Raw genomic sequence first — 16,592 nt, forward strand, 5'->3', positions numbered from 1 at the left:
GACTAAATTTGAGAAAACTGCCACCTGTTCTTAGAGAACTTGCAGAGAGAAAAGGAGGTGAAGCTGGCTGAGTAAATTCATTGCCCGGCACTATTTACAAAGCTCTGCTCACATATGATCACATGCATGTGTGGCACATGCAGAACGGTGGGTCTGTCTGTATATCCTCTGCTTCTCCGTGGGCGCTGGGTGCCCCATAAGAAGTAGAGGTGTAGGGTGGGTTTTTGCAGCTACCCAAGTTGACTGGCAGGGCCTGACCCCAATCCCATTGACGTCAATGGCAAGGCTCCCACACTGCTGGCAAAGAGTCTGGATCAGAGCCTCTATCAGGCATTGCCCTTTTAAGACGTGGCCCCACACGCCCGCCCTCCTCCCCAGCAAGCGGTTCCCTGGAGGGGGCTCTTTCACTTGCTCCACGACCTCACGGCTGGGAGAGGCAGCTGCTCTCGCAGCCCGGCTGCTGGCAGAGACGGCGGAGGGGGCTGCCCAGTCCCTGGATGCGGCTGAAGGCAGTTGGCCCCGGAGATGGTAGCGGGCAGGTCCCAGTGAACCAGCCCCGCTTCTTGGTCTGGTGCTTTCGGCTTCAAGCGGCTGGAGGGACCCGCTGGGCTTGGGGAGGATGGGATGCTGCACCGGGCGCTGTACCTTGATTTTCCTCTGCACTTTACAGCTGGTGAGTAGCCGGGACAATTTCTTTCCTCGCGGCTCTTCCTCACGCCGGGACAATTAGCCGGGTTCTAGCCACCCCCGTGGGGAACCCCCTTCGCACCCCCACACCCCCCCCTATCCCCCAGGAGGGTGGCGGATCCAGGGAAACTTTTACACACCGCTCCAGTCCAACTTGACCCGGGAGCCGAATCGACACGAGTTGGCACCGATTCCCTACATCCACAGGCGAAGGGAGTGTATGGAGGGGGGGAGAGTGTTGTGTCTGTCTGCGCCCGGATCAACCCCGCTTCTCCAACAGAAGTGGAGCAAGCAACTCGTTTTGATGGAGCGATCAGGCACAAACCCGGGAGCGGGGCCCAGCCGGCAGGCTCAGAACAAAAGATTCCCGGGATCTAACTCCACTCCCAAACTGCATTGTTAAGAATTAGGGAGTCCCCGAATTTGGGTGGGTAGTTTGAAAATTTAAGTCCCACGCAGCTGCTTTCGTAATCATCGTTTATTAGAATTATTCATTTTATTACAGTATTGGGTCCCTTTTTAACTTTCAGCCTTTTGATTTATATTTTGAAAGGGGTGGGAGGAGTCCGGATGTAAACCTGAATTGCCAGTTACTTTTCTTTTCTGGGGTGGCTTCATTGTTTTATTTGTTTATTTAAAGGGGCACCTTTAAAAAAAAAAGTCTTGAACGTGTAAGGTCACCCTCCTTTAAAAAAAAAATTAAACCTGATGTTAAAAAGTCGAGAATTCTCATAATGATCATCATCCGCAACAGCAAAAAGTTCAAAAGTGCTGAAATAATCAAGATATCAAAGAGGCCAAAGGTACTAATATATAAGGCTGCAATGAAAGATTAATTTATTATGCACGTCTTCACTGATTGTATGTGTTCATGCATATTTAAAACTACTTATTTAAAACATTCTCCTCATTAATTGTACAAGTATATATAATCAGAAGCAAACTCCTTTAACGCCTGAAATACTGGTTTTCATACATCGTGGCTTTCTATCACATCTGCATACATGTCAATGCTGAACTGTGATAAACAAAGGTCTGGTTGTTTTATGATTGTGCATCTAGCTTGTATCTGGAGGTTCCCCTTGTCAATTGCTAATAGGCTGCAGGGTTTCTCTTGCCTTAAAAAGGAAATGCCATTCCTTTATTTAATTGTGAAGCGCGTTTTTTCTAAATTTGTTTTATTTTGGAGCATAATCTCTAGATCTTGTTGAGGAAAGGAGCCAGTTGATTTTAAACTCAGTAGTAAATCGGTGCCACTGAGTACTCTAGCTAAAACTGTGTTTTGGAGTTGTTTACTGTAACAGTAATTTATTTTCTCTGAAGGGACAGTTCTGTGGAAGAAAGAATCTCTCATTTAGCAGAAACTGGGAAGCTGCTAGTTTTTAAAACATAAACCAGTGGTCTAAAATTTGGGTGTGGTGAGCAAAGTTTAGGCTATTCGTTGTGACTAGCCTAACGAAGAGATGTAAGATTTGACTTGTGGATAAATAAAATAAGGAATGAGGTTCTGTTGTTTGCATGAAGCATATTACTAGACATGTTTTATGCATCATGATGATAATGATAGCAGTGAGTATTTAGTCTTTTAGTGTCTGTGTTCTTTCCTGTAATTTTTCACCCATACTGTACAGAAGAAAGAGACTGTAACCATGTTAACATTTGAATAAATTAGTGTTTGAACACCTAATTGTCTCTTCAATCCAGCAGTGTATTGGCCTGCTTTTTAAAAAACTGCTGGTGCTGCTCTTATTTTTGACAAGCGTGGGAGTTTTCTGGTATCCAGGATACTGGAACAAAGAACCCCGGACATTTTTTTTCCTTAGGACCCTCCTCCGTGAAGAAAAGAATCAGCTTCTTTTCCCATTCTTTAGCAAGTTTGGATGCCTCTGTCTTGGCGATTTCCCATGGCACTTGCCTTAGTAAACTGGTAGAGATGAAAAATGTAAAGTATGGGGAGGGAATTCCTGAAACTGTGTCCTGATGAGGGTGTGATCATGAGCTGTTGGCTAAACTCCCAGTAAGTTACTGGGGGAAGCGGTGAGACCTTTTCCTGCTACATTTCCAGCTCTCCTTGTGTGTAAATTGTCAGGTCATTTATTCAGCAATATAGCTAAGTGAGCTGCAATAGAATGAGATACTGTACGTAATGGAATCAATTAATACAAAAACCAGAAGCGATCAGACCATCATCATTAATAAATTATAAAGATGTGAACTTTCGTTGATCGTCGCATGTCTCTGTTCTATTTCACTTGCTATTTTGATCTCTCTATATTCTTCCCTTAGTGTTTCCAGACACTGTGCTTCCCACAACAAAAGTCCTGGAGTGAAATCTCGGCTCTACTGAAGTCAATGAGAGTTTTGCCATTGACGTCAGTGGGGTAAGAATTTCACCCCTGGTACTTCAAACCTTAATTGCATGCTTTTATACTACTTTGTTTGGAAACTGCACATTCTACTATATATTTCTCTAGTGCAATAACTGACTTTATTGGGAGTTTTTATAAATAATAAATACAAGAAAAGCAAGAGTTCAATTTGCAATGGCTTGTGGAGGTCCTATTACTCCTTATGTGCAAGTACTTGGATAACTGCCAGTTGTGCGTGGAAGTGTTCACAGTTTCTGAAATGTTCACAAATTATAGCACAAATGTATGCCTGAAAAAATAAAATATCTGAGTATATTAATCATTGTTGTTTGTTGTTCTCCTGATTAAAAACGTTTGTCATCCAACTGGATAGCAGAAGTCACAACATGTGAATTAGGTGATCAACTACACCACATGAATGCCAAATAGATCACCAGCAATGCACGGGCTGCAAACTCTTTGTCTAAACTATATAGAGCAAGCTAATGAATATGTTTGAAGAGAATCAGGATTGAGTCTCAGCTGATTCGCTGATCAGAAAGAGGCTACATTTGTAATGAATAATTTGACTAACTCTAATCTTAAACTGTCGTCCACCTGAACATTCCAAATTAAGGTTTTGCTCCTTCGTGGCTTTGTACTGGTGAGCATAGTGAATGAAAGGGCTCTTCTGGTGCTCTTCTTCCCTGCCACCCCTATGCATGCAGCAAGGCAAGGTAGCACCACTGGTCATGATCCAGCGTGGCCTTCAATGGAACTTAAGCACAAGCTTAATGTTAAGCACATGCTTACGTGTGTTGCTAAATCAGGCCCATAATGCATAGAAGAGTATTGTATGAAGTGGGCTCAGTTAACATGCAGCCTGCCCCCCACATTCCTCAGGGGGATCCCATATTCAGTAGGTTGATGGCTAGCTACTAATACACCTACCCTGTAATACATTTCTGCTCTGGACAGAAAGCATAGTTACTCCCACAGCATGGTGCCTCAGACCTGCCAGCAGAAAACCACAAGGCAGTATCTTTGGTTCCCATCACTGTGCCTGTCAAGGGAGGGTTTGGTTCTAGGATTGGCAATCTGGCCTTTTAATTCACACTGTAAGGGCCCAGTAGTGTGAATTAAGGATGGATGAACACAACTGGTTTTATTGTCTTTACATCACTTTAACTCAGAAACTAATGTTATCTGAATGGACTCCGCCTTCCTTCCCCCCATGAATCTTTGTTGAAATAAGAATATTAGGAAAAGCTTAAGCAAAACCTGAACAAGTTGTATCTTTTCCCAGTGAGGGAATGGGACCCGGACTCCATCCCTGTGAAGTGTGTTAGAGAAATGTGCAGTATAGAAATTAATGATAGAAAAGATTTCTAGTGCAGGATTTCACACCCTATGTGGAATACTGCAGAGAGCATCACTAGGGGGCATCCACCAGGACCCCCAAAACATTGTGGGATTGGTGGGTCCCAGCAAGAAACCATGGACAGTTCAGTTGCTAGGTTCCAGACAGGAAAAATGTTAATAACTGGTGATCCAGTCCTTCCTCCCTGCCAGTAAGCAGATTGTTCACAATAGTATATTTCTTCAAGTAATAAGTGATTGTGTGTGCTGACGGCGCCATCTGAATTTATTTCAACCAGACCAGGCATGGAAAAATTCCCTCCCTCCCCATAATCCGTCCCAACAAATCAAGTAATTGTTGTTTAAATTCAGTCCATGGTTTGGGAGTATAGATGCCAAGCGTAAACCTGGAGGCAATTTTACAAATACATTTAGAACCCCTTCTTCTCAGAGGCTCTAGATGGAAAAAATGACAAACATTTCCCATTAACAGTGAGAGAGGAGCCCACACAGAATTTCTACTCACAGAAACAAACCCAAAATAACTATATCCATGTATTTATTTCTTCTCTCTGTCTCTCTCCTTCTCCCCCCCTCTTTTTCTGACAATGTCTTTTTAATCTCTTACAGAAGTGGGTGATCAATTCTGGAAACTATCTGAAACCAGTATAGATCCTTCTCTAGCAACCTTCTCTAATGATTAACATGGCCGTGTCAGCTTGATCTAGCAGAAAGTTGATAAACTAAAACACTGGAAAATTTTTAAAAAGGTACATTGGCCTTTGGGATTGCACAGGGTGTAAATCAGAACAGAATATGGCCAAAAAATGAACAAACATATAAAATATTTAAACTTTATAAAATTTATAAACTTCCCACTCCATTGCCTACATTAAAGGTAGCAACAGACCTGGATGCTGATTTTTAGATCCACCCACTCTCAATCCCCAACACAGGCAAAATTTGGATTCACATACAGGTCCCAACTTTGCCGCTGGTTCTTGGCCCCTCTTTATATATTGAGCTGAACCAAGCAGCCCAAAACTTTGGGGAAGTTCACACCAGCCTGTCAGCTGTAACTCATATGCTCCTTGGGGCAGGAACTATCTCTCTGATGTCCTACAGTCCCAAGCACACTGTCTGCCCTGAATAGCAATCAAGTACTAGACTCTGCCAGGCCTCTACATGAGTGGGGGTGGGAGAGAGGGTATAAAGAGCCTTCCCCTGCACTTTGCATAGCCTGGCTAAGAGCCAAGCGTAAGTACATTCCCTGAACTTTTGGAAGTAGAGGGATTGCTCCCTCGCTATTCTCTGGGGGTGCCCAGCATGCCAAAGTTGTGTGGGAGGAGGAGGCAGGGACATTCTCACCTTTGCCGTCCCACACAACCAGCCCATGGAACAGAAACAGCACTGCTGGGAGAGTTAGATACATCCCCTGAAGAGGTACTGAATGCTCCCTGAGGCTCCCCCAGATGGTATCATAGATACATAGGCATGTAGGGCTGGAAGGGATGATTTCACACAGTCGCTAATGCTGTGCGGTGCCTAACTGGCAGATTTGAACCCAGAGTAGTTAAAACAAAAGCAGGTGCCCAAATCAGCAGTGTGCCCATTGCTTATCATACTGATCAGAATCATCTCGTTGTTACCTTGTGCTCCCCCATCTTTTTATCACCTTCACCTGTTGACTCTCACCTTACACTTAGATTGTAAATGCTTCAAAGCAAGGGCTGTCTTCTTGTTATGTTTGTACAGCTCCTAGCACAGTGGGGCCCTGGTCCCCATCTGTGGTCCTGAAGCACTGCCACAAATTATACAATAAGTACAAGAGACACATTAAACAGAAGCTGTTTCCTGAGTGTGAGTGCCAGACAAAGTAAAGTTAAGGCTGTGGCAATAACAGGCTTGGTGTAAAAATTTCCACTGAAACTGGTCTTTGGTGGAAAACTGAGGTTTTGACTAAATGAATGTCATCATGGAAAGTGTCCGCTTTCCATGGACAATTTTGAGTTTTCGTCATAATCCCAAAAACGTTTTGGCTGAAAACGTTCCAGTTTTGGTTGGTTTGTTTTTTGACAAAAAGTCAAAATTTTGTGTGGAGAAAAGCTCAGTTCTCCAAGCCGTTCTCGTCAGTAATGATTCGGACAGGGAGTTCCACTGCAAAGCAGGAGAGCAGCACAAGTGCAGTGTTTCTTGTGCAATATTTGGTATTTCAAAGGTGCTTGCATCCAGAGTTCACATTGCTCAGACAATCCAGATTCATACTTCCCACTGTTGGAGTAGCTTGCCAGTGACTCCCAGGAATCCTATGCTTTTGTGTTCTCTAAACCAACCCATTCCGAGGTTTCAGACCATGAATGGAATCTAGGAAGGTCCAAAATAAAAACAATTCCCTCCACCCTTCAACCTCTTTTTCTTAAAGTGTTTTTGCACAAGCTTGGTCTGGTTCTTTTGTGATCTTCTTGTACATTTTCAATGGGTTGGAAGCACAAATAATTCACAGCAGAAATTCTTCTCTGACTTCTGCCGCTGTGCTGATGGACGTGACGTTATGATGTGGGTTTATACTATATTCTGGGGTTGTGTGTAATTGGATTGTACTGTTATTTTTCTAACTGAATTTCATCCCACATAATTAGGGCCCAATCAAATTCACGGCCATGAAAAAAGCATCACGGACCGTGAAATCTGGTCTCCCCCCGTGAAGTCTGATCTTTTGTGTGCTTTTACCCTATACTATACAGATTTCATGGGGGAGACCAGTGTTTCTCAATTTGGGGGTTCTGACACAAAAGGGAGTTTCAGGGGGGTCACAAGATTATTTTAGGGGGGTCACGGTATTGCCACCCTTACCTCTGCACTGCTTTCAGAGCCGGGCAGCTGGAGAGCGGCGGCTGTTGACCGGGCGCCCAGTTCTGAAGGCAGTGCCCCATCAGCAGCAGCACAGATGTAAGGGTGGCAATGCCATACCATGCCACCCTTCTGTGCTACTGCTGGCAGTGGCTCTGCCTTCAGAGCTGGGCTCCCGGCCAGCAGCCGCCGCTCTCCAGCGGCCCAGCTCTGAAGGCAGCACCGCCACCAGCAGCAGTGCAGAAGTAAGGGTAGCAGTACCGTAACCCCCCTGCCCCCAATAACCTTGCAACCCCCCCACAGCTCCTTTTTTGGGTCAGGACCCCTACAATTACAACACTGTGAAATTTCAGATTTAAATAGCTGAAATAATGAAAAACTTTGGGGGCCCCCAGGCTGACTTTTCCCCAGTGGCTCTCATTTTTCCTCCCACCTCTGAGGCCCTGCTGATAAAATCCATCCCACCTCATGTATCTGGCTGGCAACTGTCACAGCCTTGCCTGGCCACAGCCTGCTGCTCTGCTTCGCACTTGTTTCTTCTGATGGGCCGCTATGCCTCCAAGGCCCAGATTTTATAGACTTTGCCTCTTAATCCGGCCCTACTGATGGATTTTATTTATAAACTGTCCTGCCCCCATTCCCAAAAGAGAGAGAGAAAATAAAAAGACAAGGCCTAATCAGTGGTGCATAGGATGCAAACAGGCTGTGCCTTGCACCGCTCCATTTTATCATGTGACCTCTTTCCCATGCTCTGTCCGGTTACCCCATATGCTATGCTGCGTTCTTCATAACTCTTGAGCTTGATTAACTGCTACATGGGCAGGTGAATGTGAATACAACAGCACAAGATGATCCTGGAGGGGAAAATAGCGGGCCCCGGTGGCAGCAGATTATCAGGCTTCCATTTCTGCTTACAGCGTAAGGAAAAGATGAGTCCAAATAACAAAGACGAGGAGCCTCTCTAGCTGCATTGGAGAGAACATTATTAGGTAGGTCCGGAATTGTGAAATGTTTCTGTGAGGAGTGGAGTGACCCTGGTATTCTTCATTCTCTTTCCCACCCCTCCATCCCTGAAATGTATCATACCAGCTTGAGGTGTAGCTCATCTCTACAGAGCTACGCTCTGCTTTGTGGTTTACTTTCTTTTATTTTCCATAAGAACGGACAAGGGTCTGTTGTTATCCCAGGGTTCAGCCCCTTTGCTCTTTGCTGTGTCTGGGCGCTGGCTCAGATGGAATGGCACTGTGAATGGGGCGGTCAGCTCAAGAGAACATCCGGTGTAGCTCAGTGACATCCCACGAGCAGAGCTGAGGTTGTTCCAGTGTGTGTTACATAGGAGACTAGGTACATTTTCACTGGTATGTAAAAGGCAGCATTTCCAAGCACCTGCTGCAGGGGACTGTCAAACAGGAGATCTGGGAAGGATAAATTAGAGAGCAAAAGGCCTGATTCTCATTTCTGCTACCCCAGGGGTAAAGCTGGAGTAACTCCACTGCAGTAGGGATAGTCTAAGGTGTTGTTCATGACCTATTAAATCCTACATGACATGGGACATGCCTATTCCCCACTGATGTACCACCGCAGTTGTGATCAATGAAATTCGTTCCGCCGTCTTATAAAAGAGAAGAGGGGGACAGGGCATTACTAGCAGGGGGCCTCAGTCTCTGGGACTTGTTCCCGCTCACCACATGGTCCAAAACAGCCCGAACAGGACGACTAGTGCTGGTTGAAAATTTTCTGTCTACATGTTTTTTGATAGAACACTGGTTATCGACAAAACGAAAATCTCCACAGAAATAGAGTGATCATATGGCCTGTTTTGGCCGGGACAGTCCCTTTTTAAAGCCCTGTCCCGGACATTCCAACTTTTTTGACAAAAACTGGCATTTGTCCTGTTTGCTCTTGCCAACAGATCAGTTGCTAAGATCAAATGAACTAATGCCCAGTTCACAATAAACGTTGGGTGCATCCGCCTAGAGGGGTGCAGAGGAACGTTGGAGGGGGGCAGTAACTCAAGGTGCCAGGCAGTGGGGCTCTGGGGTCAGCCCCAGCCATGAGCGGCACGGGGCTCAGGGGGGCACTCAGCCCCAGCAGGGGCTCGGGCGCTCAGCCCAGCCCCAGCCGTGGGCGGCACAGGGCTCAGGCATTGAGGCCAAGTCATGGGTGGGGGGTCCTCTGGCGAGCCCTGTACGGGGTGGTGGTGGTGTGTGGCTTGGGCGAGCCCCGAACGTCCTGATTTTACTCTAGGAAATATGGTCACCTACACAGAAAGTCCCTGCTTTCCTCAAAAATTTTGGATTTTTTCTGTCTGGCAACATTTCTGGCAAAAAAACACCAAAGGTTTGTCAGTATTCAGCAGCGCTTGTCCAAAATCGGTTGTCAAAACCTGCAATGTTTTCAGTTATCTTTTTTTAATGAAAAGTTTAAAAATTTCACTACAATTTTTGACAAAAATGAAAAATGTTTTGGTGTTTGTCAAAATTTTCCATGAAAAACACCCCTCCCCCCTTTCCATGCAGCTCTATTGCTAACCTTTTGGGCACTCTGCAAACCATTAATCTGACGGGGTTTTGCAAGAAGATTGAGGATATTTTCCTGCCGTGGAGAAAAGAAGGGAGAAATGAGCTGTTTCATTGCTTTGGTTAATCAGTTATCTGTATAGGAGTATTGAATGGGTTTTGGACATTTTTTTATTATTTAAATCTAAAAAAAATGAAATCAAAACCAATTTATGCAGTATCTTTAGTCTGAAGCATTCAAAAGTAATTATTCAGGCCCCCCAAAATCATGAAATTGGCTTAAAAATCATGAGATTTAAAAAATAATGAATTTGGGGTTGAGATTTATTTGGCCTTCTGGTTCTTGAGCATTTTCTTTGCAACCAAGAATCTTGCTCTAAAACAAAAAACCAGAAACAAAAAAAGCTGAGATTCTCTGTGGATAACATGACTCCCAGAATTGGGGCTCTCTGAGAAAAAGCAGATTTTGTGAAATCCATGATAAAGCCATAAGAGTAGGCAGCACTGTTTCTCTGGATTTTCACTGGGACAGCTGCGATCAGAACGTGACCCTAAATGTCTATGTAAACTGATAGAGAACAGAAGTTTTATGTCAATTGCACTCTGAGTTTTATATATTTTAATTTGTCTCTTTAAGGGGGAAATCTAATAACAAAGGATCGTGTCCTCACCTAGGTGTAAATCAGCATAACCCCCCTGACTTCAATTATGCTGAATTATGCTGAGGATCTGGCCCAAACTGCGTTTTCCAAGCAGTACTTTTGGCCTCATTTATAAAAGGGCATCGTTGCGATTTCCCTCGTGTCTGTGGCTTGCCGTCAGTACAGCTGCGTCGGTGTCAGGATGCTAGACATAAGTATGTTGGTTAGCAGAGAAAACTGATGCCCCAGATTTTCATTATGTGGTGAGGACTCAATGCAGAAATAAAGACAGCAGCTTTTTATGATCCCTCTTGTCTATCACTTCCACGTCTCCCGCATGTTGTTTGGGTGAATCCAAGTTGAGTAATTTATGCATCAATTTCACTGCCACCTTCCTTCTGAAATTATGATATGTAAACTGTGGTCTCCAATGCCATCTGCCATGGCTTAATGAAAATATAATGTGAGAATCAATGCACCAGCTTGCCTCTGTCACCTGCTCATAGAAGGCAAACAATTGGCACTGTTGTGCCAGCTTCCTTTGCCACCTTTCAGTGACCGGCCGACTCAGCAGGAAAATGCACCAGCTGTTCTCAGATCCGGAGCTTGACTAATAAAGTTTTTTGCTTTCTCCCTCATTTTTTCCCCCCCTCTAGGAATACATTCTGTTCCCAAATACTTGGAACTAATTGAAACCTGAACAGTCGTCATACTTTCTGTGCTGGTGAGGAGAGGATATACGCTCCACCCAGGTCCAGATTTTCTGAAAAATTGGGAGCACAGTTCTGTGGCTAACTTCTGCAGAGAGTGATCCGCTGAGACATGCAACAGGACTTGTGCATACAGACACCTGACTTGCATGCATGATTGTCACCTAGGGACAGATCCTCAGCCCCTGTCTACTCCCCTTTGTGCTGCTCCAATAGAACAAAGGAGATGTAGAGATTTCCCAAAGGCTGCTGGGGATTCCCCTGGCATAAGGGTATCCCCTGGTGACCTGCTTTACACTGCCTGTTCCCCCAGAAACTCCAAATAGGGGGTTCTGGTGCATGGGGGTGTAGCGATGCAGGACTCACCCCTGCAGCGCCTCCTGCTGGTCTCGCAGGGAATTAGCTTCCAGCCTCCAGAGCGCCCTCTGTCGGCCAGTGTCTCGCTACCGCTGGGCCCCCGTGTCCCTCCCAGACCCTGGTGCCCCTTTCCACTGGGGTGCTGCCCCCTGGCAGTAACCCCACAGTCTCTGGGTCTCCCCCTTCCAGGGGAACCCCCACCCCCTATCCCCACCTCAGTATATGGCTACTGCCCAGTCCCCATCTAGCCCCCATTCACTGGGGCAGACTGCAGTATATAAGCCACTCATCACCGGCAAGGGGGGTATAGACCTGCTGCCTCTGCCTACCCTTGGGCTGTCCTCTGCAATCCCAGTACCTATTTGGCCTTAGACTAGGCCGGCAACCTGGGGGGTTTCCAGACCAGAGCCCCCCAGCTCCTCTAGCCTTCCCCCAGCCCTGCTCTACCTCAGGTACCTTGGTACACTCCCCAGCAGCCAGGTCCCTCCCTCTCCAAAGGCGAGAGAGAGTGTGTCTGTGTGTTCCTAGCCCACTGCCCTCTTATAAGGGCCAGCTGGGCCCTCATTGGGGTGTGGCCACAGCTGAGGCTGCTTCCCCAATCAACCTGGGCTGCTTGCCTCCAGCCACAGCCCTCTCCTGGGCTGTTTTAAGCCCTTTATGACGGGAACGGGTGACCACCCTGCTACAGGGGGTCAAGGAAAGGGCTGTGATTTGGTACTTTTGGGCTACTGAAAGGGTCCAATTCCAGTTGACATAAGCCAAGATCACCAACAGTGCTGTCAGTTTTAACTGTTTCTCTGTGACATGGACACCTCTCTCACCCCAGTTCCTGAGAAAAGTCATTTTGCTTTGGCTTTTACAGGTCCTCTGTCAGATAGTAATGACTTTGGGGTGTCACTCACTTGCAGAAGATCAGAGCTAGTACCCTTGAGGTGAGAGGCTCTGTACTTCATTGCCAATCCCATGTGCCAGCCAGACCCCGGCCATACAGACAAATGATGTAAGGATTCAGCGTTACTGAGGAGAGTTTGGTTAAACTTCCCATCAAGAGCAAAACATACTCAGTAAAAAGGAACTTGGTACTTAAATGAATATGTAGCTATTAGTGAATGTAAAGTAAGCACACACAGCAAGGGAGATGTCCTCTTATCAAATGTTTCATATGACCCCTGCTTGGGTGATAATGCTGCATCTCCAATGGGAAAGATCATGGCAAGTGCCCTCACATGGAGACTGCGCTACCTGCTGAGCTTCCGGGGGGTTGGGGGGGGGGGGCAAAGTTTTGCGTGAATAGTCTGCAATCAATCCCAATATGTTCCCAATATGGCCTGGCCAGGGAGAGAAAGCCATTTCGAATAGAACAGGCAATACAATTATTGTGGCATCACAGAAATGATGCCCAAGCATGGCAAGTAAGGACATAACCAAATAAGATGGGTACTTAGGTTCTCACCGAGCTCCAGACTGGTCCATCTTCTTGGTGACAAGACTAGATTCTGAGTACTACAGACAAAGCTACAGGCAGACAATGACACGCTATTAATTGCAGTGAAACTGTTTATCCCTGAGGATGAACACACCAGAGACAGCACCCTATGCAAGGTTACACTCAATTTTATAAGTTTCTCATGGGTAATAAAATACTCTGTCCCCATCTTTAGTGTCCTCTATCACCTTCTTCTCTGTTCAGCTGACGCTGTGCTTATAGATGAACCATCTCAGAGGGATAGTGCTTCCAGAAGATAATTCAGCAGCAACCATTTTACTGGTCCTGGGCTGTGGCCAAGGTGTCACCCCACATCCAACCAAGCGCTCCACAGTAAGGCATAACCCTTACATCATTTAGCTGTCTGGCTAGGGAACTGGTTGGCACATGGGATTGGCAATGGAGTACAGAGCCTTTTACCTCCAGGGCACCAGTTCTGATCTGGCCTTCTGTAGGCACATGACATCACAAAGTCATTACTATCCGACAGATGATACATAAAAGCCAAAGTAAAATTTAAAAAAAGACTCAACATTTTTTGTTTGAATATTAACGTTAGTGATGGCCCTGGAGACTAAAGTCCTCTGTTTATCCATAGAACAGAGCAACTATTCTTGCCGTGTTTCTATTAGGGACTGGAAAGAGAACTTCCAGATCTTTGCCCAACTTTGCAGACTCAGCACATCTCAGTCGATGGAATGCGCATATGAACTCTTGGATGGTTATCCAAACCAAACCCAATTCCAAACTTTTTAGGATTCGCCCATAGTTCCAAATAAACTCTTTAGGCAATTGGTCCCATGTGTGAAGTTAAGAATTGGTGCACATGTGCGGTATATGTCTGCTAAGTACATACAGTAAACTGCATTTTGTGACATGATAGCAGGAAAGAAAATACACCCAATTATAGTTTGTACATATAAAATTACTGTAGAAATCTGATTATCCTAATTTCTTAGACACTCTAAATATGTTCAGATAACTGGGAGTCTGGATAATCAGACTGGGGGATATGCTGGCAGTTCACTAGAAAGGAAGGTTCATATAGTGGGAGTACATATAACTGAGGTTTTACTGTATGTATTTTACTTACATTATCTGCATTTAAGCATGCAGAGGAGAGTGAAAATTGGGGACCAGAGACACAGATAACAGGATTACGATGCTTAAAACAGACACTGTGAAATTAATTAAGGTATTTCCCATTCCACCTCTCCCCTGCCCCTACCTCATTCCTCGTTGTTAAGAAGGAAACATGTTTAAAGAAAGCCAGTGTCTGACTTGCTGTGAGGACAATTAGTATCTGCCTGCCCAGAATGTCCTTTCAGACACTCGCTTGCTACTCTGTATAGTGATTGAGTGGATGCTGACAAATAATACAGTTTGCTCAATTAGGATCCAAGACCCCAACTAGCCACTTATTAAAACATCCCCTTCTCCTCCAACATGCAGCATGAAAGGATGAGTAGCTGATCGGAGTGTTGAATAGCTGGTGGCTTATTCCCTAGACTGCAGATCGGTGTAATTTTATTTACCTCTGCATTAGGACTGGATGATAATAGAATGGCAGGCCAGGGGTGGGTGGGCAGAGCTGTCCAGCTGTGCTGGAGCAATATGTTCTGATTCACTGAATGTGCCTAGGTGGTTTATAGCAGGCTTTCTTTCTTCTGAAAGGCCAGTCCTGTTGACATCAATGACAGAGTTGCAGAGACTCAGCACCTCTTCAGTGGGCCTCCATTTTACTTCAGTCTGCTGCACTGACAGAACCCAAGTGAACCCCCACGTTTCCCTTCACCCTCAGCTACTGTGGTCAGTAGCTATTCATCTAACATTACAGTGAACACATGATCATTATACACTTGGGTGTTTCATGATTTGGGGAACATCTCTGCCCCCTAGACCCTGAATGAAATTCATCCATGGCAAAAGAATAGTGCAGTTCCTATTGGCGCCAAGGGGAGTCCTGACCACTCATGCCAGGGCTGAATTTGACTTTCTCTCTGCATTTCTTTTCTGTCAGGCTTCCAAAGGCTAAAACCGTTTGCCCTTTACTCTAGGTGGCCTCCTGTTATGCTGCTAACACACAATTTGCCACACATACCTGCACTTTCTGTTTTTAACCTTCAGGATTTGACCCAGGAGCAAATATTAAATTTCAGCAGCTCCCAAACAGGGCATGTTGTGCCTCTTGGATTTCTGCTTCATGTGGCAGGTTTGATGGCAGGGGATAGCAGATCATGTTCTGTGCAAATACAGACAATTGTAAGCACTTTGGGGCAGGGACCACCTATTTATGCTGTATTTGTACAGCACCTAACACAATGGAGCCCTGATTCATGACTGGGGCCTCTAGATACTGCAGTAATACACCCCTGGCTAGATCAGACAGTAACTTTGTACTGGCTTTATAGGGGCATGTAGCTAACAATAATTTGTAAAAGGAAATCTTCCTGGGACAATACTGGAGGGAGGCTGGGTCTTTGGGTGGCCAGGGAAGGTGGAGGTTATATATATATATATATATATATATCCTGGGGATTTTTAGGGAGGAGAGAGGACCTGTAGACCTTTTCTCCTTTCTTCAGGGGGCATCTCCTGCACATTCTCCATCAGGAGAATCTCCAGACTTGTACTCTGTTGTGTCTCTCTCCTGGGAATTGAGAAGGTTTAATGTTTTTCCTCCATCTCTCTGTGTACCCCTGAGTGTCCCAGTCTGCAGTCTCACAGTGTGTTCTCCATCACTGAGAAGTCATTTCTCTCACACACACTTGCCCATTATTTCTCTCTCCCCCTACCAGAGCTCAGGGTTCACTCAGTGCAGTTACTGTCCTGCTGTTGGCAGGAATCCTGACCATCAGTAAGAGCTGCTACCCTGCAACTAGGTCTCCGGCTGGTCTCCCAGGATCCCGCAATAGCTGCTGTGGAGAGCAGAACCTCTTCCGGTCTGTCTACACAGCAACCAAACAACCGCGGCTGGCCTGTGCCAGCCAACTTGGGCTCATGGGGCTTGGGCTGTGGGGCTGTTTCATTGCTGTACAGACTTCCAGGCATGGGCTGGAGTCCGAGCTCTAGGACCCTGCAAAGTAGGAGGGTCCCAGAGCTTGGGGTCCAGCCCAAGTCCAGAAGTCTATACAGCAATGAAACAGCCGTGCAGCCGGAGCCCCACGAACCCGAATTGGCTGGCACGGGTGAGCCGGCGTTTTTTCTTTGCTGTGTAGACATACCCTTCAAGGTATAATGCCAGAGCCCCTTAAAGGTGCAGTTCTCCACAGCTGCCCTCCCATTACTAGCTCACCACTAATGACTGCAGAGGCACAGAACACTCACTCTCTTAATGTCCCACTACAGTGGCAGGGATAGCAGTTCACTAGGACCTTGTGTAGAAACTTGGGACTTTCCTGGCCGGACCCGGACTGCTGGCTGCTATGTGTGTGTGTTGCTTCCGTGTTTGGAGGGGATGGTTGAGGCACAAACCCCAGTCAGTCACTAGCTAGTACCACAGAAATCAGCCAACAAATGATTCCAATTGAATGAGAGAAAACGAGGTCTTTGCCCCTGTGTCACTGGAGCAGGCTTGAGTAAGGAGCTCTTTTCACCTAGAATGGGTTTGCATGCTGCTTCCCTCCACCAGAGCA

General features: G+C 45.9%; 1 protein-coding gene across 2 annotated transcripts in view; it reads left to right on the plus strand.

The window, feature by feature from the left end:
- Positions 1-420: 420 nt before the first annotated feature.
- NKAIN4 (sodium/potassium transporting ATPase interacting 4) overlaps positions 421-16,592 on the plus strand; it is an 85,251-nt gene continuing 69,079 nt past the window's right edge. For both annotated transcript variants that reach the window (XM_024219207.2, XM_024219208.1), the window contains exon 1: positions 421-673. In XM_024219207.2, the coding sequence (XP_024074975.1) occupies positions 620-673 (54 nt within the window). In that variant the 5' untranslated portion in view covers positions 421-619. The remainder of the gene's footprint in view (positions 674-16,592) is intronic.

This window comes from Terrapene carolina, unplaced genomic scaffold, assembly GCF_002925995.2.
Source record: "Terrapene carolina triunguis isolate 2854851 unplaced genomic scaffold, T_m_triunguis-2.0 Scaffold130, whole genome shotgun sequence".
NCBI lineage: Eukaryota > Metazoa > Chordata > Testudines > Emydidae > Terrapene > Terrapene triunguis.